We start from the raw sequence: 27,795 nt of genomic DNA, 5'->3' as shown, positions 1-27,795 counted from the left end.
GTCACTGCTTTGATTCTCAGTCAGGGCACATGCCCGGATTGCAGGCTTAATCCCCAATGCAATGTTCAATGTACAGGAGGCAACCCATCAATGTTTCTCATTGATGTTTCTATCTCTCTATCCCTCTCCCTTTCTTTCTAAAATCAATTAAAAAGCCATATTTAAAAACAAACAAAAAGAGGCATTTTCATACTCTTTTTAAATTAGTTTCCTTTTCCTTCTTTGTATCAGGACTGACTGCTTGAAGGTTATTTGTGTTTCATCTGAAAATAGAAGCAGTTTGTCTTGCAACAGGAAAGAGAAAGGCACCTTCATTTTAATCCTTCCTGCAGAAGAAAGGACTTGAGCCCACTTGGGACTGAGCAATGTATTGAAATGCTTCACATGACCTAATTATAGTTCTGTTGCAGAGATTCAGAGTGAATATCTTACATACTCATGAAGGCAGCATGTCTTTCTCCTTCAAGAACTATTTTTTTTCTAGTGTAACCCATTTAAATTTTTAAAACTGCATTTTAAAGAAACTTTATGCAGATTGCTTTCTGTTACCCCTTGGTTAATATTTCTAAAATCAAACCTTACTTTGCTCAGCATAAATTAGGTAGAATGATGGCTATTATGAAAAAAAAATTTTTTAAACAAAACTATACCAGGAAATACACAATTGCCACCACTAGAAATACCAAGAAATATTCACCCTCTGCTAATTTAAGAGAGGTGCCTGGGAATTTGGAGCTCGTTTTTTAGAAGCAGTGGTATACATAGTATAATTTCTATCCTGGAGTGAGTACTACAAATTTAACCTTAAAAGGACTTGTTAGGTTTTTGCAAGGGAATGTGTGGTTCACAAGTTATCTTAAAAGCAAACTGTACATGATGATTTGAGGGGCTTTTCAAACAATGGTTTGCATTTACTTGCAATTTTTTTCTGTTGTAGTTAATGATACCCCTATATAGAATAGGTTAAGTTTTCTTTACTTTTTCTAGTTAGGTTCATATGATACTAGTGGCCCCGTGCATGAAATTCGTGCACATTAAAAGGGAACTAATTAGAGGAAATATTTTATCTTGCTATTTGCCCTTTCTCTATAATAGAAATGTCAGAGATGAAGGAAAATTAGTAAAACGTATATGAAAATCTTCCTCCTGTCAGAGTCTGAGGTGCACCGCGAGACCCAGAGTGAAGTCCCCACCCACCCGCATGCACCTCAAAATCATGCAAAACCCAGACCTGGCTGGCCCCACCCCCATTGGGCAAGATCCAGATCCGGCTGGCCCCACCCCCGTCAAGCCCCGCCGGGCGGGGGGCACACCTTCAAGTCCCCTGGCCCAGCGCTGGGTTGGGGGGGGTACAGCCTCAGGGCCCCCGTCAAGCCCCACCAGGCGGGGGATGCAGCCTCAGGATCCCCGACACACCCTCAGGACCCCTGGCCCAGTGCCGTGGCGAGGGGCATGGCCTCAGGTCCCCTGGCCCAACACCAGGGTGGGGGGTGCGGCCTGAGGTCCCCCAGCCTGGGCCGGGCAGGAGGCACCCTTTGAGGTCCCCCGTCAAGCCCCACCAGTGGGGGGCGCAGCCTGAGGTCCCCCAGCCTGGCGCTGGGGAGTGGGGGGCACATCCTGAGGTCCCCCGGCCTGGGCTGAGGCAGGGAGCATGCTTTGAGGTCCCCTGTCAAGCCCAGCTGGGTAGGGGGTGCAGCCTGAGGTTCGCCGGCGCAGGGAACATGGCCTGAGGTCCCCCGGTCCAAGGCTGGAGGCGCGGCCTGAGGTCCCCCATTAAGCCCTCCCGGGCGGGGGGCACAGCCTGAGGTCCCCCGGCCCAGTGCCATGGCAGGTGGCATGATGGCCTGAGGTCCCCCGTCAAGTCCCACTGGGTGGGGGGGTGCAGCCTGAGGTCACACTCCCCCCCCCCCGCCCCCCCATCCAGCGCCATGCAGCCTCAGGTCCCTTCTGATCACTCATTAAGACTCGTTATGGGAACCCCGCCTCCACTGTGGGCCCAGCCATCTTGTGATGGTGTGAGGGTTAATTTACATATTACCTCTGTATTATATAGGATCTGTATATGTAGAGGCTCATGGTAGTATACGTGAACGCATACATAGGTGCAGGAGGCTCTTAATACAAGGTCATACGAAATGCATTTAGCATAAGTTTTCACTATTTTTAAAATGCTCTAACTGGTTTGGCTCAGTGGATAGAGCCTGCGGACTGAATGGTCCCAAGTTCGATTCCGGCCAAGGGCATGTACCTTGGTTGCAGGCACATCCCCATTAGGCGGTGTGCAGGAAGGAGGCAGCTGATTGATGTTTCTCTCTCATCCATGTTTCTAACTCTCTATCCTTCTCCCTTCCTCTCTGTAAAAAATCAATAAAATATATATTTTTAAAAAATGAATAGCACTGCAGACTGTGTGCGTGCTCTGCCACTGTTGAAAACTCTAACATCTCCAGTGATTTATCTTTTATTTTTTAATTAATTTTTTCCTACGAAATATGTTCTGTATAAAAAGCAGAATGAAATGTTTATTGTTCTACCACTTAGAAATAATCCTTGTAACATGGTGCAGGATTGTCTTTCATTTTTCATCACTGGAATGGTATTTTATATCTTAAAGTTTTTCCCTCCTTAGCACTTCTATTTTTTTTTATTATTATTGATTTGAGGGGGTAGAGGGGAGAAAGAGAGAAAGAAACATCAATTTGTTGTTCCACTTATTTATGCATTCATTGATTACTTCTAATATGTGCCCTGAGTGGGGATCAAACCCAAAATATGGGACGATGCTGTAACCAACTGAGCTACCCAGGCAGAGATTCCCTTAATCTTTCTTTCTTTTTTTTTTTTTAATTGTTTTATTGCTTAAAGTATTACAAAGAGTATTACATATGTCTCCTTTTTTTCCTGCCCTTAACAATCCCCTTAATCGTTCTTGATATTTACAAACCCATCATGCCAATCATCTTGAATGACTACAGACTATTCTAACTTGTAGATGTCCTATATGTTCTTTAATGTACATTTGGGTTACTTGCATTCTGTCACTTTTATAACAAACATTGCAAATGACTACAATTTACCCCATATTTATGGTTATACCTTCGGATAGATTTCTACAAGTAAAATACTTGGGCCAAAGATAATTGGTTTAAAGATTCATAATACATGCTTGGTTGTTAAACGATATACCAATTTTTATTTTTACTCACAGGGCAGCAGAGGGCAATCTCACTGAAACCTTTCCAATATTGAGTATTATCTCTTATTAGTCCTGGACACTTTGCTAGATTTAAAAGTAATACAATTTTTATGTTTAAAACTTGGCAGACATTTATACAGTCAAGTCTATTACTCTTTTCTGTCATTAATACATGCATTGCTATATATATGTTCCTGCCAGAAGACATCTAAGGAGCAAGAAACAGGGGAGAAGGCCTGGGCTGGGGGGGCAGGGATGGGCTAGGAGAGGACAATGGGGGGAAAAGGGGTCATATGTAATATTTCAACAATAAAGAATTTTAAAAAAAGAAAAGAAACATGTCAACTGAGAAATTATCCCTGGTTAATAGAGTCCCAGTCATACAGGGTTAAATGAGAATTGATGAAATGGTTTACATGGTACCAAAAAAACAAAGCAAGAAATAAAGACAATATCTATTTCCAAAATATCGGTAAGCCAATTGCAATGGATGAGTTTTGCTAACCACTCAAAGCTCTCTGGAGACTGTGATATATGCTACCAGAGGACATCCTCAATGGTTGTTGTTCTGATAAGTACTTGGGAATTTATACTGCTTTTTAAGCGATGGCCTTTAGTTCTATGCATATTGCATGCAGCAAGCTTAAAACTGTTGAAAGGATTGAAATATGTGTATCAGTATTAATAATGCAAACACAATACTGAATAAAATTAGGCAGATTGCCTGGTGCCGTGGTTGGCAAACTGTGGCTCGCGAGCCACATGCAGCTCTTTAGCCCCTTGAGTGTGGCTCTTCCACAAAATACCACGTGCAGGCGCGTGTACAGTGTGATTGAAACTTCGTGGCCCATGTGCAGAAGTCGGTTTTCAGCCTGGGCGAGTCTATTTTGAAGAAGTACTGTTGATATTTGGCTCTGTTGACTAATGAGTTTGCTGACCACTGGAGTGATATATATAATGTTATGCCATAATATTATAACAGCTATCAATCAAATTCATAGTTAGTGATTGTCATAGGCAAGGATGAGGGAAATTAGGGAAATGTAATAGGAAAACATGTCACAGATTATGAGGTTTTGCTTCTTTTGTTTCATTTTGTTTTTAAAGGGACTTGAAACAAGTAAGAAAAATGTTATCAATTGTTTGAATAGTAAGACGTGTGATTTTATTCTTTATATGTTCTCTGTTAAAAAAAAAGATGAAAGATAGCAAAAGAACAAAAAACTTGAGATATATCATCTATATGAAAATTAAGGAACATTAATGAACACTCAAACATATTGAAATAATATGTTTATGGCTAAAAAGTCTGAATAATATAGCATCGTTACTTCTCTCCAAATTAATTAATAGGTATTATATAATCCCACTAGCAGTCTAAATTGGATATTAATAAGTGTAAATGTTTGGTGATTTCATGATTAAAACTGATTAAATTAACACATCTACACTAATAAAAGACAAACATGCAAATTGACCATACCTTCGCTACGCCTTAAGCCACGCTCACTAGCCAATCAGAGCGACTATATGCAAATTAAACCAACCAAGATGGCGGCTGGCAGCCACGGAGCTGAAGCGAGCAGGAGGCTTGGTTGCTCCAGTGATGGAGGAAGCCAAGCTTCCCGTCCGGCTCTGAACTCCACTCAAAGCAACAAAGTTTCAATTATAGAAGGTAAATAAACCCAGATACTTGCTTTCAGCCAGCCATGGCCACGGAGCTGGAGCGAGCAGGAGCCGGCTCTGAGCTCCACAGAAGGCAACAAAGTTTCAATTATAGAAGGTAAATAAACCCAGATACCTGCTTTCAGCCGGCCGTGGCCACGGAGCTGGAGCGAGCAGGAGCCGGCTCTGAGCTCCACAGAAGGCAACAAAGTTTCAATTATAGAAGGTAAATAAATCCCAGAATAAAAGAAAAAAAGGAAAGGCTGGGAGCTTCTGTCACCGGGGGGCTTGGCTAGCCTGAAAACGGCCCTCAGCCCCTCACCCAGACTGGCCAGGCACCCCAGTGGGGAACCGCCACCCTAAAGGGGGTGTGGCCAGCCTGCAAACACCCATCAACCCTCACCCAGGCTGGCCAGGCACTCCAGCGGGACCCCCACCCTGATCTGGGACACCCTTCAGGGCAAACCAGCCGGCCCCCACCCAGGCACCAGGCCTCTATCCTATATAATAAAAGGGTAATATGCAAACTGACCCTAACAGCAGAATGACTGGGAATGACTGCTCACTATGACACACACTGACCACCAGGGGGCAGATACTCAATGCAGGAGCTTCCCCCTGGTGGTCAGTGCACTCCCACAGGGGGAGCTCTGCTCAGCCACAAGCTAGGCTGATGGTTGCCAGTACAGCGGTGGTGGTGGTAGCCTCTCCTGCCTCTTCAGCAGCGCTAAGGATGTCCGACTGCAGCTTAGGTCTGCTCCCCGCTGGCAAGTGGACATCCCCTGAGGGCTCCCAGGCTGCCAGAGTGATGTCTGACTGCCAGCTTAGGCCCGATCCCCTGGGAAGCGGGCCTAAACCAGTAAGTGGTCATCCCTCAAGGTGTCCCAAACTGTGAGAGGGCACAGGATTGGCTGAGGGACCCCCTTGAGTGCACAAATTTTTGTGCACCAGGCCTCTATTATATTTATAATTGATTTGCAACAGAACTGGATAAAAATACTTGAGAACTTTAATCATGATTGCTCGATGTGTTTTTTTATTCTTTTTTGTATTATCCACATTTTCAAAATGGTCTTGTCATTATAGTATGATACTTTTATTTTAAAATGATAAGGTGCATAAGCCCTGGCATTCATTTTTCAGTTTAAAAAGACCTGGGAAAGAGTAGTTTGAAATAGTGGTGGAGCATACAGAACCTTTTGAACTTACATAACCAAACTGAAACTGAAATAAATAATAATCTTTTATTTGTTTATAGGCATTTTGAACTTCCTAAGAGTATAATAGACAATTTAACTTCTTTTTCCTTCTTTTCAAAGCCGTATGAAGGATTAAGGCCTCAGGATCTTCGTAGATTGAAGGATATGCTTATTGTGGAAACTGCAGACATGCTCCAAGCTCCACTGTTTACTGCTGAAGCTTTACTTCGAGCTCATGGTAATGAAACAAATGTCGTGCTTCTAATCATATGGGTGCCTTTTGAAGCTTTTCAGAGTTAAAAGATGGCTATTTTATTTAATACAGAACAAAATAGTTTGTTATACAAGCCTGAGTTGTTCTTTGGGCAGTGGTTACTGTACAGTACTCAGTATCTTCATAATATTTTGTATTGAAGTATAAACTGGCTGTAAATCACAGAGGAGAAATAGGAAATTTCTATTTAAAAATCAAGCTACTAAATCAACGTATAGGTTGTCTAATTTTAGAAATATGACTGATTTGAGCAGAGTTGAGCATTGTAATCCATAGTCCTAATCCTGGTTTTAACATTTTACTTGTTAATTAAATATTTGACAGTTGTGTTATTAGTATTATCACTTTATTTTATGTAAAAGCTGTTTCTCACCATGAAATGCACAAAGCAAAATTGTAGAGTCAACACAAGACTATACTATCCCCTCTTAAGGTTTGTTTTGAAGGAATTACTCGTTTTACTTAGGAAAAGTACTCAGCTTGACACTTAGCATAGCCATTCTGGGAGTTGTCACATGCTGAGCTAGATATGGACCCTTTCATTGCACACTTGTTATTTAACATTTTACTTGGTCCCAAAGACAATTTTTTTCTGATTTAGAAATAATTTTTAAAAAGAGAAAGGTAAATGGCTACTATAGTCCAGCCATTTTGAGGCTTACCTGTCTATTTTAACTATAAATCTTTAATCTATACTAAAATAGACTGTTAACTTCAAATTTTTTTTATATACTCATTTGATCAGAAGAAAATTTAAAACTCCGTATTTTATTATCTTTTGATCACTACCATAAATAATTTGGTATATAATCTTGGGGTTCTGTACTTGACACTCTTTTTCACTTTATAGCCAGTGACTGTAAAATTTTAGAGTAAAAAAGAATTTCCTGGGAAACCAACTGAGATTCCTAGGATTAATTCCAGAGAGTCCAAGTCATTAGGTGAGGGTAAGGCATAAAAAAGTGTGTTGTAAACAAGCCTACATTGCTGTACACATTTATCTAATGAAACCAAAAGTTTCAAATACCATCTGAACAGTAAAGAATATATCTACAACCTAACTTAATCAGGTATTCAAAGCTGTATTTCTAAATGCCTATTTAGCATTTTCTCCTCGTTCTCAAGATGTTTACCCTGAACTCATTTTCCCACTGTCTTAATACATGGGCACCAGCATTTCTCTAATTACTGTAGCCAGAAACTTGAAAGTCATACTTGACTCCTCCATTTCTATTATATTTGGCCATAGTCTTATTTCTCTTCCTAAATATCTCTGATCCTCCTCCCACCCTCCCTAGCTGTTTCTATTCCCTCTGCCATCAACTTAAATTCAAGATGTCATTATTTTTCATTTAACTGTAGTCTCCCAAGTCCTAGTTTCCAGTGTTTCCTTTCCTCTTTCATCCTGTTAATTTTTCCTTTGCCATTAGACTTTTTTTTTAAATGCACATTTAAGCATCTTACTCCCCTTCTGAAAAAACCCTTCACTGACTCTCCACAGACTTATGATCATCCAAACTCTCTAGTACAGTGGTTCTCAACCTTCCTAATGCTACGACCCTTTAATACAGTTCCTCATGTTGTGGTGACCCCCAACCATAAAATGATTTTTGTTGCTACTTCATAACTGTAATTTTGCTACTGTTATGAATCGTAATGTAAATATCTGATATGCAGGATGTATTTTCATTGTTACAAATTGAACATAATTAAAGCATAGTGATTAATCAAAAAAACAATATGTAATTATATGTGTTTTCTTTTTTTTTTTAAATTAAATCTTTATTGTTCAGATTATTACATTTGTTCCTCTTTTTCCCCCCATAACTCCCCCCCCATAACTCCCCTCCTCCCAGTTCCTGCCCCACCCTCCGCCTCACTCCCCACCCACTGTCCTCATCCATAGGTGCACAATTTTTGTCCAGTCTGTTCCCGCATCTCCCACACCCCTTTCCCCCCCCAAGAATAGTCAGTCCATTACCTTTCTATGTCCCTGATTCTATTATGATCACCAGATTATTTGTTCACTTGATTCTTAGATTCACTTGTTGATAGATGCATGTTTGTTGTTCATAATTTGTATCTTTACCTTTTTCTTCTTCTTCCTCTTCTTTTTAATATATTTTATTGATTTTTTACAGAGAGGAAGGGAGAGAGATAGAGAGTTAGAAACATCGATGAGAGAGAAACATCGATCAGCTGCCTCCTGCACATCTCCCACTGGGGATATGCCCGCAACCCAGGTACATGCCCTTGACCGGAATCGAACCTGGGACCCTTCAGTCCGCAGGCCGACGCTCTATCCACTGAGCCAAACCGGTTTCGGCCTTCTTCCTCTTCTTAAAGGATACCTTTTAGCATTTTATATAATACTGGTTTGGTGGTGATGAACTCCTTTAGCTTTTCCTTATCTGTGAAGCTCTTTATCTGACCTTCCGTTCTGAATGATAGCTTTGCTGGATAAAGTAATCTTGGTTGTAGGTTCTTGGTATTCATCACTTTGAATATTTCTTGCCATTCCCTTCTGGCCTGCAAAGTTTCCGTTGAGAAATCAGCTGACAGTCGTATGGGTACTCCCTTGTAGGTAACTGACTTTCTTTCTCTTGTTGCTTTTAAGATTCTCTCTTTGTCTTTTGCTCTTGGCATTTTAATTATGATGTGTCTTGGTGTGGTCCTCTTTGGATTCCTTTTGTTTGGGGTTCTCTGCGCTTCCTGGACCTGTAAGTCTATTTCTTTCACCAAGTGGGGGAAGTTTTCTGTCATTATTTCTTCAAATAGGTTTTCAATATCTTGCTCTCTCTCATCTTCTGGCACCCCTATAATTCTGATGTTGGTACACTTGAAGCTATCCCAGAGGCTCCTTACACCATTTTCGTATTTTCGGATCCTTTTTGCATTTTGCTTTTCCAGTTGGGTGTTTTTTGCTTCCTCGCATTTCGAATCTTTGACTTGATTCTTGCACTCCTCTGGTCTGCTTTTGGGTGTCTGTATAATATTCTTTATTTCAGTCAGTGTATGCTTAATTTCTAGTTGGTTCTTTATCACAACATCGAGGGTCTCATTAGATTTCTTGAGGATCTCGCTACATTTATCGGCAGTTTCTAGAAAATTATTGAAAGACCTTAAAATTGCGGTTTTTAGCTCTATATCCTCCATTTCTGTCATGTTTCTTTGTCTCCGCATTTTTTATGCTTTCTTGGTGCACCCCCTTGTGGTCTTTGTGCGCAGTCTTGTAGTTAAGCCTTGATTGTTGTTGGCAGTACTGGGGGTGATTTGACCTCCAGGCCAACTGGCTGTGAGAGTCAGCTGTATCTGCAGTGGGAGAACTTCTGTGCTGGATCTCTAGGGCGGTGCTAATCTAGCGTTTGCCTGAGGCTATTGGGCAAATGGCTCTGCGCAGGGCTTGTGCGGGGCGGGTCCCCGGGGATCTACAGGGCGGTCAGAGCGAGCAGTTATGGCTGCTCTCAGTTCCGTCCCTAAGGGCTCTGCCTCACAAAGTCCCAGCAACCACTGCAAACCTCGGAGAGAAAGCTGCCTTCGAGTTCCGACTGAAGCCAGACAGTCCCGCTTCTCCCGTTTGAGTCTGGGTCCCTAGAGACTCGCCCGGATCTGGAGCTCAGAGTCTGAAACTCCCTCCCGATTGAAAACAACAACCGCGCCCTCCGCCGCCAGCCCGCTCCGCGCGCACTCTGCACCTGAGTATTTCACTTCAGCACTGCGCCTCCTCTGAGTCTGGGTATGAAATTCTCTTTCCTCCTAGTTGTAGAATTTCCACTCAGCCAGCCTTCCTGTGGTTCCGGATGATGTCCGTTCCGTCTTTTAGCTGTATTTTTGATTGGTTGTTCGAGGCAGCAATCTCCAGCGTTAACCTATGCCGCCATGTTGGTTTCTCTATATGTGTTTTCTGATGGTCGTAGGTGACCCCTGTGAAAGGGTCGTTCGACCCCCAAAGGGGTTGCGACCCACAGGTTGAGAGCTGCTGCTCTAGTAGATCTCTATGAACCAGGCTGCTTTACTGATGCTGTCAATCTCCCCACTTCTTTTTATTTTTAACTAGAGGCCCGGTGCACAAAAATTTGTGCACTCGGGGGGGGGGTGGTCCCCTCAGCCCGGCCTGTGCCCTCTCGCAGTCTGGGACCCCTCGGGAGATAACGACCTGCTGGCTTAGGCCTGCTCCCGGGTGGCAGAGGGCAGGCCCAATCCCTAGGTGCAGCCCCTGGTCGGGCTCAGAGCAGGGCCGATTGGGTAGTTGGGGCGCCGCCCCCTGTCATGCACAGAGCAGGGCGGATTGGGAGGTTGTGATGCCACCCTCAGTCACGCTCAGGGTAGGGCCGATTGGGGGGTTGGGGCACCGCCCCCTATCACACTCAAGGCAGGGTTGATGGGGAGGTTGCGGCGCCACCCCCTGTCACGCACAGAGCAGGGCCAATCAGGGGGTTGGGGCGCTGCCCCCTGTCACTCACAGAGCAGGGCCCATCAGGGGGGTTGGGGCTCCATACCCTGTCATGCACAGAGCAGGGTCGTTCAGGGGGTTGGGGAGCTCCCCCCTGTCACGCACAGAGCAAGGCCGATCAGGGGGTTGAGGAGCTCCCCCCTGTCACTCACAGAGTCGAGCCGATAGGGGAGTTGGGGCACCGCCCCCTGTCACACACACAGCAGGGCCGATCAGGGGGTTGGGGCACCGTAGCCTCTCACACACAGAGCCGCAGGGCGATCAGAGGGTTGGGGAGCTCCCCCCTATCAGGCACAGAGCAGGGCTGATCAGGGGGTTGGGGCGCCTTCCCTGTCAGGAACAGAGCAGGGCAGATAGGGAGATTGTGGCCCCACCCCCTGTCACACACAGAGCCGCAGGGCGATCAGGGGGTTTGGGCGCTGCCCCCTGTCACGCTGATCCCAGTGCTGGGAGTCCTCGCGACTCCGCTGATCCCGGTTGGAGGCATATTACCCTTTTACTATATAGAGTAGAGGCCTGGTGCATGGGTGGGGGCTGGCTGGTTTGCCCTGAAGGGTGTCCTGGATCAGGGTGGGGTTCCCCACTGGGGTGCCTGGCCAGCCTGGATGAGGGGATGATGGCTGTTTGTAGCTGGTCACACACCCTTCAGGGTGGGGGTCCCCACTGGGGTGTCTGGCCAGTCTGGGTGAGGGGCTGAGGGCTGTTTTCAGGCTGGGACTGAAGCTCCCAACTTCTTTTTTTCTTTTTTCTTTTTTATTCTGGGCCAGCTTTAGCTCTGGCTCCAGCTCTGAGGCCTCTGCTGCTGCTGAAAGTAGGTGTCTGGTTTGTTTAGGTTCTATAATCGAAACTCTGTATCAACTCCAGCTCTGAGATCCCAGCTGGCTGAAAGCAGGTTTCTGGGGTTTTGTTTAGCTTCTATATTTGTAACAATGTTTCAAACTGCAAGCTCAGAGGCTGGCAAGGCAGGCAGGAACATTGGAGTCCTCCGTCACTGAAGCAAGCAGGCCTCATGTTGGCTTCAAGCTGCCTGGCTGCCGGCCGCCATCTTCGCTGGCAGTTAATTTGCATATCACCCTGATTAGCCAATGGGAAGGGTAGCAGACGTATGGCTAATTACCATGTTTCTCTTTTATTAGATAGGATATCGTTTTATTTCAAAAAGGAAGGGAGAGGGAGAGAGAGATCAATGATGATAGTGAGGGGGGGGCTTTCTCCTGCACACACACCCGTCCCCCCACCCCCCTGGGGATAGAGCCCGCAACCTGGGCATATGCCCTTACTGGGAATCGAACCGTGACCTCCTGATTCATAGGTCGACGCTCAACCACTGAGCCATGCCAGCCAGGCACGACTTCTTTACTTTCCCACTCTTATTGTCTTTAGGAGTCACCTCTTCCAGGAAACCTTTTCTTCTCATTTGGCCCCAAGTCTGCTTTGAGACCCTTCCTGTGTATTCCCGTTATATCCTGTGCATATCTAAGTCATACACTTAGAATTGAATATTGTGATAATCTATTTGCTTTTCCTCTGTATTATCCTGGGAGCTCTTAGAGGGCAGCTTTTTTTGTTTTTGTTTGTTCATTTCCATAATATCTGACATGGGTTAAGTCTGCAGAAATAGTAATAGAATAAATAGATAATATAGCTGAAGTGATATTTATATATATTTTTAAATTCACCTTTTTATTATAAAATTACATTTCTTCATTGCCATCTTTCTAAACTTTAAGTAAATCCTTTGGAAACAAATTTAAACCAGGGTCAAACATGAAATTCAGAATAGCTTTTAAAATAATAAAATTTAAAGATAAAATATTTTCTTTTTAGCCAGTAATAATGCTTTAAGTCTTTATATAAAAACTTGTACAGAAGCACCGACTCCCTTAAATTGTGTTTCTTTAGGATAAATTTCCCAGCACAAGAAGGTATATCTTTGAGCTTTTAATTACAGAAAGTACATTTAAATATACTGTAAATCTGGCAGAAAAGTAGAAGCTGTCCATTAGTGGGGAGCCATGACATAACAGTTGTATTAGGGTAGGCTAACTGTTGAAAGAAAAGTGTAAATTCAAACAGTAAACATTTATTAGTCATGTAAATGTCAAAAGTATTTCTCTTTATGGTTAGAAGTGGGAAAGGGATTCTGTTCACACATTTATTCAAGAACCCTAATTGATTGAGACTTTGCCATCTTATACAAAGTGGATATCTAAGGTTTATTCTGGGAATTATTTCCATTCCAGCCAGACAGTCAGAAAGGGGAAAGAGCATGGAGAAATAAATGTAGGAAATTTTTGAGCCAGTCCTGTAATACTCCTGACATAGGACACTGCTTGCACATATTTCATTGGCCAGAATTCAGATACATGGCCACACTTAACTGTAAGCAACATTTCTGTTCTATACTGTAGCACTTTTGTGTACCATACCCATTTCTGCCCCAGGTATCTAATTCAGCTAAATAATATAATGTATCACAACTTAAGTTAATATAAGGTATCATAATATAAGTTACAATACTATATAGAATCTAATGTGGGGAGCAGCTATAGGGTTAAGCCTCGGACTGACCTGTTGGCCAAGTCACAAACAAGTCCCAGCTTAGAGGGCACAGTCCTCTTAAGCATAATTAGGCTTGACCTTATGACGCTCCCTAGATCTTACCTGGGAAGCTAATGGGCTGAGGGAAGTGCAACAAGAACAAAATCAAGTGAAACTCACAAGAACAGTGTAACTTTGGTAACCACTACCTTGTTTACCTCTGACTATGAAAATAAAGGCTCAGATTGCCTCGGGATCTTTCTCTGTGGCCTCAGCCAGGCACAGGAAGATCCACAGAGACTAGAGAGAGCTAGAGAGTTCTGAACGCTGTCTCCGTGTAAAACATTCTTCGCCGACTCCGTCCACACCTTTGGGAACCCCTGGACCACTGAGGCTGAACCCCGGCAATCTAAGGTTAACTTTACAAGTAATTTTATTATAATTAAAAGAAACATTTCATCTCTATTTGCTTACATATATCATCAAGTATTATTAAATAAATGATCAACTCCATTTTTACTTCATTGGTATCACTCTAAATTACTTCTTTCACATAGTAGAGATCAATTTTAATAAAGTGATGTCTAATTTCCTACCTATAATTTGTCTATTCTGTGATAACTTTTTTGATAGAGTTTCATGCTTTTCCTCTGTTAAGGCATCAAACAAAGGCTAATGCAGGTTTCGATTGGACAGCTCTTCTATATTGTTTAGGTAATGTCAGTGGCATTTGGTAATTAAGAAGTACAGAGATAAATGATGTTAGTGAATAAAGTGGACAGTGGACAGAACTACAATTTACTCTAATTGCTCTCAAAACCAGGACAGGCTCTGTTTCAGGCTATTGAGCTGAACTGTTTGGAAGATTCATAGATTATAACCTTGGTTACATTCATTCAGCTTTACACAGGAAAATAGATTTGAACATTATATTATCTATTGTCAAATTTATTCCCAACATAATGAAGTTGATCTTGATTAAGCAGAAGACAAACATGTTTGGCAGTATTTGCTAAGTAGTAATTGAATTTTAAGGAGGACTCTGTTAAGAATACAAAAGATCATTCTCTGAGCATTTCTTCAGTAATAAAAGTAGCTTATATAATGGAATACTATCTAATGAGAAAATAAGTATAATTTACAAAATATGAGACCAAGGTTAATTTTGCTTGGGCCTAGAGTAAATTTATATTGAAGTCCTTTTTAAGTTCTGTTGTTGGAGTCTTATCATCTTTTATAGGCAATTAAATGTTGGTAGTCCACATCTTCTCTCTCTGCTCCCTTCTTGCAGAATGATATCTTCTCCCAAGGCTTCTATAGGTATAGATTTCTCCCTCTGGACTAGACCTCTTTTATACACGCATACTCTTATATATAACTGCCTATTTAAAAGCATGGAAGATTTGGCTTAGGGTGTTGGGCACAAATTGCAGTATACAGATGGTGTGTTATACAGTTGTACACTCAAAACCTATATGATTTTATTAACTGATGTCACCTCAATAAATGTAATTTTAAAATAATAAATCCTATGTAATAAGAGCCTAATATGCTAAGTTCTGGTTATCCAGTTGTCCATTCAATCAATAAAAGTATAATATGCTAATGATATGCTAAGGCTACACAACTGTTCACTATGACATGCACTGACCACTAGGGGGCAGACAATTGACCGGTTGACCAGTCGCTATGGCTTGCACTGACCACCAGGGGACAGACACTCTGACCAGTAGGTTAGCTGCTGGGGTCCGTGCGATCAGGACTGAGATGGGCCGGACATGCCCTGGAGCCCTCCCGCGGTTCCTCCCCAGCTGGTTAACCTCCCATGTCCCTCCCCAGCCCCAATCTTCCACCGGTGGGGTCCCTCAACCTGGCCTGCAACCTCTCGCAATCTGGGACCCCTCGGGGGATGTCAGAGAGCCGGTTTCGGTGGAACAACCAGCGCTATGACGCGCACTGACCACCAAGGGCAGACACTCAACACAGGAGCTGCCTCCTGATGGTCAGTGTGCTCCCACAGAGGGAGTGCCACTCAGCCAGAAGCTGAGCTCACGGCTGGTGAGTGCAGCAGTGGTGGCAGGAGCCTCGCCCGCCTCCGCGGCAGCGCTAAGGATGTCCGACTGATGGCTGGGGAGCAGGCCTAAGCCCTAAGCCGTCAGTCAAACATCCCCTGAGGGCTCCCACACTGCGAGAGGACGTAGGCTGGGCTGAGGGACCACCCCCCCCACCACCACCCCACAAGTGCACAAATTTCGTGCACTAGGCCTCTAGTAAACAAATTCTCAAAACAGATCTAAGGATATCTCAAAAACATCTTAAACTCATCATGTCTAAAACTAAAAATCATGCTCTTCCACCTCTGCCTGATTCTCTGGTATTCCCTGTTTACACAGATGGCAGCACCAACGAAATGACTGGGTTAACCTGGACACTAACTTTGGCATTTCCTCTCCTTTAGACTCAATATCCTGTTTTCACCAAATTATCAGTTTCACCTCTCAAATTGTAAACTTATGCCTTTATCTTCATCTACACTTACAGCCAACCACCTAGCCCCAGCTGCCATCATCTTTCACTTATACTACCCAATAGCCTGCCCAACCTTCCCTCCACTCTTGCCCTGTCCAATTTCTTCATTTGTTTCTTTGTTTCCATACTGTAGTCAAACTGATCTTATCAGATGTATTCATGAAAACCTGTCCTTCCTAACCCCATGCCCAACTTTTCACTGACTTTTACTCCTAAACTAATGATAACAATGTTATTAAATGAAGTCCTGCATGGCCAGCCCCTATTTCTTCAGCCTCATCTCACACAGTGCTTCCCCTCTAGTCTCCATGCTTCGGCTACATTGACCTTTTTAATTTCATGAGGATTCCACCTTCCCTCCTGCCACAAAGTCTTTGAACATGCTGTGTACCGTCTGTCCAGTGTGTCTTCCCTCTACCTTTTACCTAGGTAAATCATTCTTGTCCTTCAGCTGTCTCTCCAGGCCATTTTCCCAGTCACCTTCTCTGACCTCCCTGACTGGGATCCTCTACCTCTCTCTCCTTCATGTCTCTTCTGACATTGATGATTGTTTATTAAATGTGTTGATTTTCCTTAATGTCTTTCTCCTTATTAAACTATAAGTTCCATGAAGGCAGGAATTGTGCCTGGTTTTTCCTTCCATTGTATTTCTACTGCCTGACACAATGCATGGCACATAAAAGGCATTCAATAAGTATTTGCTACATAACTGATGTGATAGAATCCAAACAGAAATTTTTCTGAAAAATATTTGTAGTAGATAAGACTAAAGTTTACCATATTTCATATCTCTATGTATGAATTACAGTAGTTCTTTTTTCCTTTATTAAAGTGACATAATAGAGACTTTTGGAAAGTAATCATACTCTCCTAAGAAAAGTAATTTTAACTTTTTAAGTAAGACCTATCAAAACACTGAGGTCCATTTAGCAACATTTCCTGAATTGTACTCATGTGCAGTATTTTTCAGTTGTTGGATTTTTCTTACTCTTTGTTCTCTAGTCACTTTTTCTAGTGTTATTTTTCGTCTCCCCTGGCCACCACATGATATACTATAATTTTACAGAACCGCACATCTGTCTTTGTTATACTTCTGTGCCTTTGCACATATGGTTTATACAGGTAGAAATGCATTCCCTCTATCTTCATTGCATGTCTGAGTCATAATTATCCTGTTTAAACCACCATATACATTGACTTAACATGGTTGAAAACAATCTTATATAGAAAATTTCCACAGCTAATTTATATTTTGACTGTAAAATTATAGAGAATGAGCCTACAGTAAATAATTGAGTCTGTACCACTCTTGACCCTACGCTTGATTGTGCTGCACTTTGGAGTCACAGAAATCAGTTAAATAATTCCTCACTATCTTTGTGAGCCTGGGTAGGTTATATAACTTCCCTGAGTGTTCGTTTCTTCACCTCAATAATGGTTGAAAAGTTTGTTGTGAAGAATAAATGAAATAATGTGTGTAAAATACCTAGCAAAATAATTGGATATATTAGTTTATTATTTTAAAGGATTAGGATTTCATGGCTCTGGTGTTTATAATAACATGCTTCACTTGGTTATTTTTTAAATGTTTGTAGTAAGTATGAAGATAATATTTTTTAGGTAAGCCAGATTGGAGCTCACTTACTACAGAATTTATACCTAACTCACTAAAACTTTATTTATAGCCATAATCCCTTCAGAAGTTCCTTCTGCTTTTAAGCTTTTTATTAAATGATTTTTAAGTATTGTTAGCATTTTTGACATGTTTATAGTGAGCTGTGCAATAATTTTACAACTTGGTACCAGTGAAGCTAATTGCAAAATTAGGTATTTTTCTTGAAAGAGTAAAACAGCTAACTTGCAACAAGAATTTAGTAAATTCCAAAAGAGGTGAGCCACTTCTTTTGATTATTAGTAGAAATGACTAGAAATTTTGACTGTATTGTAGACATGGTTGTAATCCATGGTAGATTATAAAAGTTTAAATTCTGTTTAAAAATATTAATGAGTTAGCATACCTGAATATTCTATTTGCAATTACTACTTTATATAAGTATTTTTTTCCTTGGATGGCCACAGGAAATATCTTTTTAATTTATCCTCACTTTCCTTTGTTATTATGAAGTTCTTAAAACACCATAATTTTCTGTGTTTTTTGTTTGTTTTTGAGAGATAATCATTCCATTTTTCTTAAAGACTGGGACAGGGAGAAATTACTTGAAGCTTGGATGTCTAACCCAGAGAATTGCTGCCAACGATCAGGTGTGCAAATGCCAACTCCACCACCAAGTGGGTGTAATGCCTGGGACACGCTCCCTTCTCCAAGAACTCCAAGGACTACACGCTCTTCCGTTACCTCTCCAGATGAAATAAGTTTGTCTCCTGGGGATCTGGACACCAGTTTGGTATGGTTTTGTATTCAGTGTACTTCCCATAGTTTTGTGTTTACCTTTTTAATTGTTTCATAGACCCTCTATCATGTTCTGGTCATTGAATCCTATACCCTTCTTAAAGGATTCCATTATTTCATGATGTGGTAAATAATTCTTATCACAGAATATTTTTTTGATCTCTGAATTACAGACTGAAAAATAAAGGTTTTCTTTACTCATTTCAAAACAAAAAACATAGAAGAGTGTAGGAAAACCACCTACTATATTTCCACTTAAAAACTCCAGTTGCTTAAAGTTTTTAAACACACCATACTGAAATATTAAAAGGTGAGATTGTGATAGGCACTTTACACCAAAAATATGAAAAAATATTTTATATTTTCTTCAAAACATTTATACTATGTTGATAATTATGTGTTTGTTTTAGTAAAGCTTCTGGAGTTTGTTATCTAGATAAACTTCCATAAAAATGTTACTGAGAAACAGTACTGCCTGTGTCTGCATTTTTCACTGGCATAACATTCGTATACTGTTATAGGAAATTTTTAAAGTTTCTTGAATGAGTCAGCCCTCAAAATTTGTGATAAATGAAAGTATTCCAGGTTTTATCTAGGCCTTCTTAGAAAACAGAATCCTACTTCTATAATTTACATCTGTAACATTATAATGTTTGTTTCTAATAAGTCATTGTTTAGAAATTACATAGTTTTATAGCAGAGTTCCTTGGGTAGAAATCCTTGACTTGCTACTCTGAATATCCTGAGTTGCTATATTGAAAAAACAGTTACTCTGTTTTTGTAGATTTTCTGGGGTGAATATAGGGTAAAAGACATGATATTGAAGTAGTAATTTTGAAATGGACAATTTGATCTTGACCTGAATAGATTGTAATGATTTTTTTCTTGTACTTCCTTTTCCAAATGTGTGTAGTCACTGATTAATTTAATATATAAATTTGGAGTGTAAGAGTAAATCTCACAATCATTTATAATGAGGTAAGCGTATTTGTTATTCAATCAAAGGTAGGCACACTAATTTTAACTTACCTTATAATTTTGGAACACTTAACTTTTTATAATTACTGTATTAGTATTTTTGCCTTAAACTAATGGACAGATGAATGTATTGCACTCTTTTCAACATATGACTTTGTTTAAATCATTGCTCTTCTTCATCTCCAGTGTGACATTTGTATGTGCAGTATTTCTGTATTTGAAGACCCGGTGGATATGCCCTGTGGACATGATTTCTGTAGAGGATGTTGGGAGTCGTGAGTATGCATTATATTTCTTACTGCATGATAGCACTCTGATTTGACAAAAAGAAAATTTTTTGCTTTTAATATTTAATTATATGGATTATTTTATTGGTTACAGAGTTATTGCACTTCACTACTAAGGAAGAATTTTATTTTCCTTATTTTAACATTTTTCCATCTATTACTTTTGTGAAATTATTTAATTTAGCAATTAGTGTTATTTTTAGCTTAATGTAAAGTACTTTAGGGGACAAAGCAGGTATATGTAAATGTGTTTTCTTAGTATTTGAATTTATATTACAGCTCATGTACATCTCAAGCCTACACCTGAATATCAACAATTTCTTATATCCCAAGAATTTTTAAGCATCTATTTTTATGCTTTCTCTGAATTTTTGTAACGAATTTTCTCTGAATTTTCAAATAACCTTGAAAATCTATAAGAATATGGATGTTTAAAATTCCTTTTTAAAAAATTCAAAGTTGCCGAAACCGGTTTGACTCAGTGGATAGAGCGTCGGCCTGTGGACTGAAGGGTCCCGGGTTCGATTCCGGTCAAGGGCATGTACCTGGGTTGCGGGCACATCCCCAGTAGGAGATGTGCAGGAGGCAGCTGATCGATGTTTCTCTCTCATCGATGTTTCTAACTCTCTATCCCTCTACCTTCCTCTCTGTAAAAAATCAATAAAATATATTTTAAAAAAAATTCAAAGTTAAATGCTTCTGCTAGGCATGGTTGGGTATATACTACAAGTGGAAAACTTATTTTGCTTCTCACGTTTATTCTTCTTCCTATTAACTTGCCAAGATTTATAATTTGCCACATCCATTAACTTTGCTCTAATGTATTTTTCTAGAGAGGTTTATAAACAAAATGAAGATCAATATAATGAGTAGTATAATACTATGTTTTCTCTGGAGACACATAAATATGCTGACCTAATGAAGCATGACCTAAATGAAGCATGTCATTATTTAAGGAAATCTTAAAAATCAGAAGTTTTCAAACTACTCCTTTTCATGGAGTGCTGGGTACCAAGTTTAGAGAGCTGGGGAAATACCATGTTGGGTAAGAAAGCCAAGAATATGAGCAAATACTTATTGGGGTGTAATTGACATGTAATAAACCACATATTTAAAATAAATAATATTGTTAGCTTTGGCATGTGTGTGTATCCATGAAACCATTACCACAATCAAGATAATGAATATATCCATCACCCCCAAAAGTTACCTCATTTCTCCTTGAAATCCCTCCTGCCTTTCTCTTTTTGCCTCCTTATCCTCCCACCACCACCCCCTCCCTCCAATCTGTAGGTAACACTGATCTTATTTCTGTCACTCTGGCTTCATTTTGAGTCATTTTCTTATCTGTTTTCTAAACCAGAGTATGAAGCAAGATTTCGTTTGGAGGAGGAAAAAATACTGCTTAAAAGAAAGTCAGAATGAATAAGGCTCTCAGGTTGTTTATTTTAAAACGTAGGCTAGTCAGTCTAATTACGTAGGATCAAATCAGTACAGTTGATGCAGGTAAACTAATTGGCAAGGGTCAGAGCTCACATTCCAAAGTATTGTATTGTATTAGGAAGTATTATCTGGGTTCTACCAGGTTTGCTACTGTTGACCTTGGTTTCTATGTGAAAACTGAAACCTCTCCTCTTCCCAGGGATTTACTTGATATTTTTTCGACTTCCTCAGCCTGTCTTAGCTAACTCCTATAACAGGAACCATTTCCTATACTCACCAGACTATCCCTTGAGAAGCTTATGGTAAGATTTAAATTTGAAAGATCGAATTATTGTTTTCTATGGTATCTTATTAGCCTACCTAGGATTCTCCTATACAGGAGTGCCAGGTAGTTCTTGTCAAATCAAGCACCAGTAAAACAGGTTTCAGGTTGGGTGATTAATATGTTAATAAAGTCATTTTTAAATTAACTGCAGCCTTTTCATATTTTGTAGGCATATAAAAAAGAAATGCCTCTGTCCAAAAATCAAGGAAAAAAAATGTTAAAGTCCTTAGATAGTTTGAAAACCTCTCAATTTATTTTATGCTTCCCTACCTCCTTAACAGTCCAGCCAGATGCTTTGAAGCACCTATGCCAAGAGCTTAAATGAAAGGGAAATTAGTATTACCCACCCTAGAATATCATTCCTGCTACTTATTGTTGATTTAGTTAACTGGTAACCTCTCTGTGCCTCAGTTTTGTAATCTATAAAATGGTGATAATAGTAAGGACTTCATAAATTATTGTCAGTTTATTGTTAAATGGCTTAATATATATAAAACTAGAGGCCTGGTGCACGAAAATTTGTGCACTTGGGGGGGGGGGTCCCTCAGCCCGGCCTACCCCCTCTCATAGTCTGGGAGCCCTCAGGGGATGTCCACGGGGAGCAGGCCTAAGCCCCAGTCTAGCCTCCCTCTGTGGGAGGCGACTGGGCTGATCAGGAGAAGGCACCGCCCCCATCACCCTGCTGTTGCTAACACTGCCAGCCACAGCGGCTGTGAGGCCTGAGCCCCAGGCCTTGCAGCCGCCAGAGCTCATGGCTGCCTGAGTCCATGGCTGGCGTGAGCCCTAGGCCTCGCAGCCACTGTGGCTTTGTCTGGATGGATGTCTGGAAGACATCTGACCTAATTAGCATATTACCCTTTTATTAGTTTATATGCTTAGAACAGGGCCACTCAATAAATGTTACTTATCATTTTCCTAAGTTTGGTAATAAGCAGAGAAATATAATCTGTGAAGCTGATGTATAAGTAAAGTTTGCCTCAGATTTCTTTCTTTAACATTTCATCAGCTTCATGTTTTGCTTATAAATTTAGTGGGAAATTGTATTTTGATGAGGATTAACAGCATGGCTCTCAGATAAATGACCCTGACTTCTGTCATTATGATCCCCAGAGGTAATTAAACTGGTTCTGATGCATTAGAATACATGCAATTTAAAACATCATATAGTACTGTATCTAAGTAAGCTATGCACTCTAACCAGAGTACTATAGCCACATGCCGCATAACTACGTTTTGATCAGTGAAGAACCATATGTATGAAGGTGGTCCCATAAAATTATAATGAATTATTAGAAAAAAGTTTGTTTGCAATGTTGAAAGGAATGGCTGGACCCAACTACAATACCAAATTTACTGCTAGCTCTGGGTGATTTAAATAAATGAGGAGGCTCAGCATGCTGTCTACTGCTGTGTCCACACATGTGTGCAGTTGCACATCACACACAAAAATACTCATTTCCCTTCCCTCCATTTCTCTTTCTCTCTTTCCTCCCAGTCCTTTTCCTCCATCCACTCCTCTCTTCTTCTCCCTTTTGTTATTTCTCATCTCAAGCTTTATCTCTCTGGGTTTCTTTATATCTCCACTCTCACTTTCCCCTTCTCTTCCTTCTCCACCCCTCACCTCTCCTACCTCCTGATGTCCATTCTCCAAAGGTACCTCCCTCCACAGCCCTCCCAATATCCCCCAATGCATGCACACACAGGTGCACAACTTTATCTTTTATACCGTATTTTTAATGCACCTTTCTATTTTTAGATATATAAATATGTACCATCGTGTTGCAATTGCCTGTAGTATACAGTGCAGTAACATTCTGAAGCCTAGGAGCAGTAGACTATATACCATATAACCCAGGTGTGTAGTAGGCTATACAGTCTAGGTTTGTGTAAGTGCACTCTCTATGATGTTCTCACAAGGGTGAAATCACCTAATGATGCATTTCTCAGACTGTGTATCCCCTTGTTAAGTTACATATGACTGTATAAGATAAATTATATCCAACTTTCCAGGGAACCTATTCATAATTAAAATGAAGAGATTCCTGTTGTGTGAAAAGGGAACTCTGCAATTAGCACTTTTCTAACTTTTAGTTTCAAGATCCCTTTAGACTCTTAGAAATTCTTGAGGAGTCCAAAGAGCTTCTGTTTATATGGGTGATATCTATCATCTATATACTATATTAAAAATTAACACTGAAAAAATTAAGATTTGTTTATTCACTTTGATAATAAACGCATTGTATGTTAACATAATATTTACTATGAACAATAATTTACCTCCATTAATAAATTAGAAGAGTGGTATGTTTTGCTTTTTTGCAAATTCTTATATCTACTTATGCATTCAGTATGTTATAATTTATTGTTTTGGTCAATGTTTATAAAGAAATCTGTCCTCACACATGTGTAGATGGAAAAGAGAGGTATATTCAGATAGGTTTGGATATTCTTTTGATATACATCAAAACTCAATAAATAGTATTTTCTTAATGGTTAATTGCAATGTAAAATTTAAAACCATACTAATGGACTTTTTTTACTCTTACATTAAAATCCCTGGGTCTGTGTTGCACTTTTAATAGCTCTTTTACTCTTATCTGGTTTTGTAACATCAGTTGGAAAATATTGGTTCACTGGATTGTTTAGATCTTCCAATGTTAACATATTTCACTACACACAAATATAGTAAAAAGTCACATTAATTAATATCATTACCAGTCTCATCAGGAAAGTTTCTGATACTGGGAAGCTGTCAAACAGATAAGAATCTTTTAAAATTCTAAGTTTTATCTGAAGGCTTGAATTTTGTCATTGGCAATAAATACCCCCAACTTTTTTCCTTGACATGCCAGGTTTATTTCATTCATTTTTAAAAGTAGTCTACCATTTAACCTAGTCTGAATAATCATTGTTTGCAGTCACTCTTTGAAAAAAAAAGGTGTTCCATGATAAAAGCAAGTGAGGCTGCTTGTATTTGAACAAGAGCCTGTGCGTTTTCCTTGAGATAACCATCATGCTTTGTTTAGTGTGCAGCAGAAGTTCATTGTATTGTACTTACTTCCCATTTCATTAATACTTGATCAATAATTAATAATTTTTATTACTCCATCAAGGGTATTCTTAAATGAAACTGGCATTTGTTTGTTTTTTAACTTTGAATATAGAGCAATGAAGAATGCAGTCTACTAGTATAATTTTAGGGCCACTGCCATGATTCATGCTAAAGCACCAGCAGTTTTAACCAAAAAACCAAATGAAGGCTTAATATTTTGAAAATAGTTTTAACCTCATAAACCCCCTGGGAAGCCTCAGGAACCCTCATAGGTCTACATATCACACTTAAGAGAATGGCTTGCTCTGTAACATTTTCCCCTGAATTCTTTATCCATCCTTCTGCCAAATTATTTTTCTTGACACAGTAATACAAATAATTTTTAACTGGTAACTAATTTGCAGAATGTTCTCCTATTGGAATATATCAGACTTTTATGGAGCCTGTGTAGTTTTAAAACATTGAAAAAGGGGGGAGATTTTAAAGATGCTGAATTAAAATGCCTATGGGATATTTGAACAAAAATGTGTGTAATCAAGACCTATAATTAAGGGAGATATGGGTTTTAAATTTCATTAGCATGTAAGTGGTAGTTTATGATAGGGGTATTTATGTATTTATTTATTTATTTTAATATATTTTATTGATATTTTACAGCGAGGAAAGGAGAGGGATAGAGAGTTAGAAACATTGATGAGAGAGGAACATCGATCAGCTGCCTCCTGCATACCCCCCACTGGGGATATGCCCGCAACCAAGGTACATGCCCTTGACTGGAATCGAATCCGGGACCCTTCGGTCTACAGGCCGACGCTCTATCCACTGAGCCAAACTGGCCAGGGTTGTGACAGGGGTATTTAGATCATCCAGGAAGATTGTATGGAATTGGGAAGGGACGAGTTTGGTGTGAAAATCTTAGGGAGCAGTAAAATATAAGTGAACAGGAGAGTAAAATGCACTAGTGAAAAAGATGGACAAGAAGCAGCTAAAAGTAAGAAGAATGCTAAGAAAATGTTAAAAAGTTCTGGGACCCAGAGAGAATCTGAAAGAATGAACTGTTAACAGTGTCTAATGCTCTAGAGAAGTGAAAGCAAATAAAAACTCAGAAGTCTTGAGTAGATTGAGCTAATGAGTAATCTTAATGGCCATGTTGTGACCGGTTACTCAATGAAAAGGTGATAGAAGCTAGAGTGTTACCGGCTTAGAACTGAATATGGACTTGAGGAAGGCATGGCAAGTCATTATAAACTATTTTGCCAAGAAACTTTGATAGGAAAGCAAAGTAGAACTAAAAAAAGAGTCATTTGACTGAGAAAGGTTTTAAGGATGGGGAAAACTTGAGTATGCTGTTGTGCTAAGGGTGAGAGATGAAACAAAGGGAGCAGATGTGACAAGTCTTATTAGTAAGCTTGATACTTTAAGTGCAGTGGAATTAAGAGACAGAACTAAAGGGAAAATATACTCTAGGCCAGCGGTTCTCAACCTGTGGGTCACGACCCCTTTGGTGGTTGAACGATCCTTTCACAGGGGTCGCCTAAGACCATCCTGCATATCAGATATTTACATTACAATTCATAATAGTAGCAACATTACAGTTACGAAGTAGCAATGAAAATAATTTTATGTTTGGGTCACAACATGAGGAACTGTATTTAAAGGGTCAGAAGGTTGAGAACCACTGCTCTAGGCAGTGGAATAATGAGCTATTGTTGATGGTGATGACTAGAAAATGATGATTTAATTTCCTGTTTTCCATTTATTTTCTCTAGGTTTAAATGTTAAATATACACTTCAAAAATTTTTTGTTTCTGTAGGGCAACATTAATAATAATAACAATAAAACTTTGCTAAAATTTATAAATTCTTATTCTGTACAAGGCACCATGCAAATATTTTACATACATTATATCTTTTTTTTTTTTAAATATATTTTATTGATTTTTTACAGAGAGGAAGGGAGAGAGATAGAGAGTTAGAAACATCGATGCGAGAGAAACATCGATCAGCTGCCTCCTGCCCATCTCCCACTGGGGATGTGCCCGCAACCCAGGCACATGCCCCTGACCGGAATCGAACCTGGGACCCTTCAGTCCGCAGGCCGACGCTCTATCCACTGAGCCAAACCGGTTTCGGCTACATACATTATATCTTATAACCTGTATAACAACCCTGAGACGTGTATATTTTTATCTCCATTTTATAGATAATAAAACTGAAGATTATATAACTTGTTAGTGGTAAGCCTGGAATTCTCTAATTCAAAATCCTGTTCTTAACCACTTAATTCACCTTGTGCTAGATTCCTGCCACTTTCCAGGGTGCCTTTTCCCTACTACCTCAACTAGTGTAACTGGAATAGGAAATGAAATCCATTTTAATATTTGTCCAGATGAAATATAAGCAGAAAACCTATTCTTCAAAAAGGCATGCTACATTTAAGTACCATCCCAAAATCTCTTAAGTTATGCATGGTTTAATTCTGTACCAGTGCTCCTTTTTGTTTAAAGGTGTAGAATATTGAGAATTGAATATGACCTTTCTAAACCACTTATTTCTGAATTTTTAATGTTAACAAATGTATTGTTTTAAATTTTTAAAGGATGAAGTGGAATAGGAACATGTAAAAATATGTAAAACATAAATATATACGTGTATGTATATTCATATAAATAATGAATGGTTGGGCAGGTAGTGAGTGTGGACTGTGATTTATATGAATCAGTGTGTTATACCTGATATTCCACACTTAGTCCACTGGTGTTATTTTAATTATATTGTAGCAGATAATTCAGCAAAAAGATAAAATCTTAGACTGTGTAAATAAATTTTATCTTTGCCCATTTTCTATCAATTGATCATTTTAATAGGTTTTTGAATCTGAAAATTCAAGAAGGTGAAGCCCATAATATTTTCTGCCCTGCATATGATTGCTTCCAACTTGTTCCTGTGGATATCATAGAAAGTATAGTTTCTAAGGAGATGGACAAACGATACCTACAGTTTGATATTAAGGTATGCTGGAAATTCTCAGTCCAATCCCATAATTTTAATTTTATGAAAACTATACAACAGATTTCATTTAATATTTTTGTTTTATTTTTGAAAAATCATGAAAATTGCATAAAGGAAATGAAATTTACTTTTGTCTCAAAAATTGCATAAAGGAATGGCAGCATTAATTGAAGTTTTAAGCTAAAGCATTATTTAATGATCATGAAAGAAGTAAAAGTGAAAAGCTAAAATAGTCATTTATTAAAAGAAATAAAACTATTGCTCAGAACTATATACGGATTTGCCTGTTGTACTTTTATAACTTATTGATCAAGATAATGTTCAAAGTAGATAGTAGTACTTTAAGTTTTCCAAAAGACATTATCTATACTACTAATAAAGAAATATACAAATTATCTGTTATACCATAACGTCACAACCAGATCAGCAGG

The 27,795-nt window shown here is 39.7% G+C and overlaps 1 protein-coding gene across 6 annotated transcripts in view; it reads left to right on the top strand.

Annotated features, from left to right (window-relative positions):
* ANKIB1 (ankyrin repeat and IBR domain containing 1) overlaps window positions 1–27,795 on the top strand; it is a 134,304-nt gene that overhangs the window by 57,237 nt on the left and 49,272 nt on the right. For 5 of the 6 annotated variants that reach the window (XM_036328216.1, XM_036328214.1, XM_036328213.1 and 2 more), the window contains exons 5-8: window positions 6,181–6,298; window positions 18,054–18,262; window positions 19,432–19,520; window positions 27,220–27,364. In XM_036328216.1, coding sequence (XP_036184109.1) covers window positions 6,181–6,298; window positions 18,054–18,262; window positions 19,432–19,520; window positions 27,220–27,364 — 561 coding nt within the window. The remainder of the gene's footprint in view (window positions 1–6,180; window positions 6,299–18,053; window positions 18,263–19,431; window positions 19,521–27,219; window positions 27,365–27,795) is intronic. The other variant, XM_036328215.1, reaches the window with a different exon arrangement.

Source organism: Myotis myotis, unplaced genomic scaffold, assembly GCF_014108235.1.
Source record: "Myotis myotis isolate mMyoMyo1 unplaced genomic scaffold, mMyoMyo1.p scaffold_m19_p_11, whole genome shotgun sequence".
Taxonomy (NCBI): domain Eukaryota; kingdom Metazoa; phylum Chordata; class Mammalia; order Chiroptera; family Vespertilionidae; genus Myotis; species Myotis myotis.
Note: the sequence above shows the minus strand (reverse complement) of the source record. Positions and strands in the feature narration are given on the sequence as shown.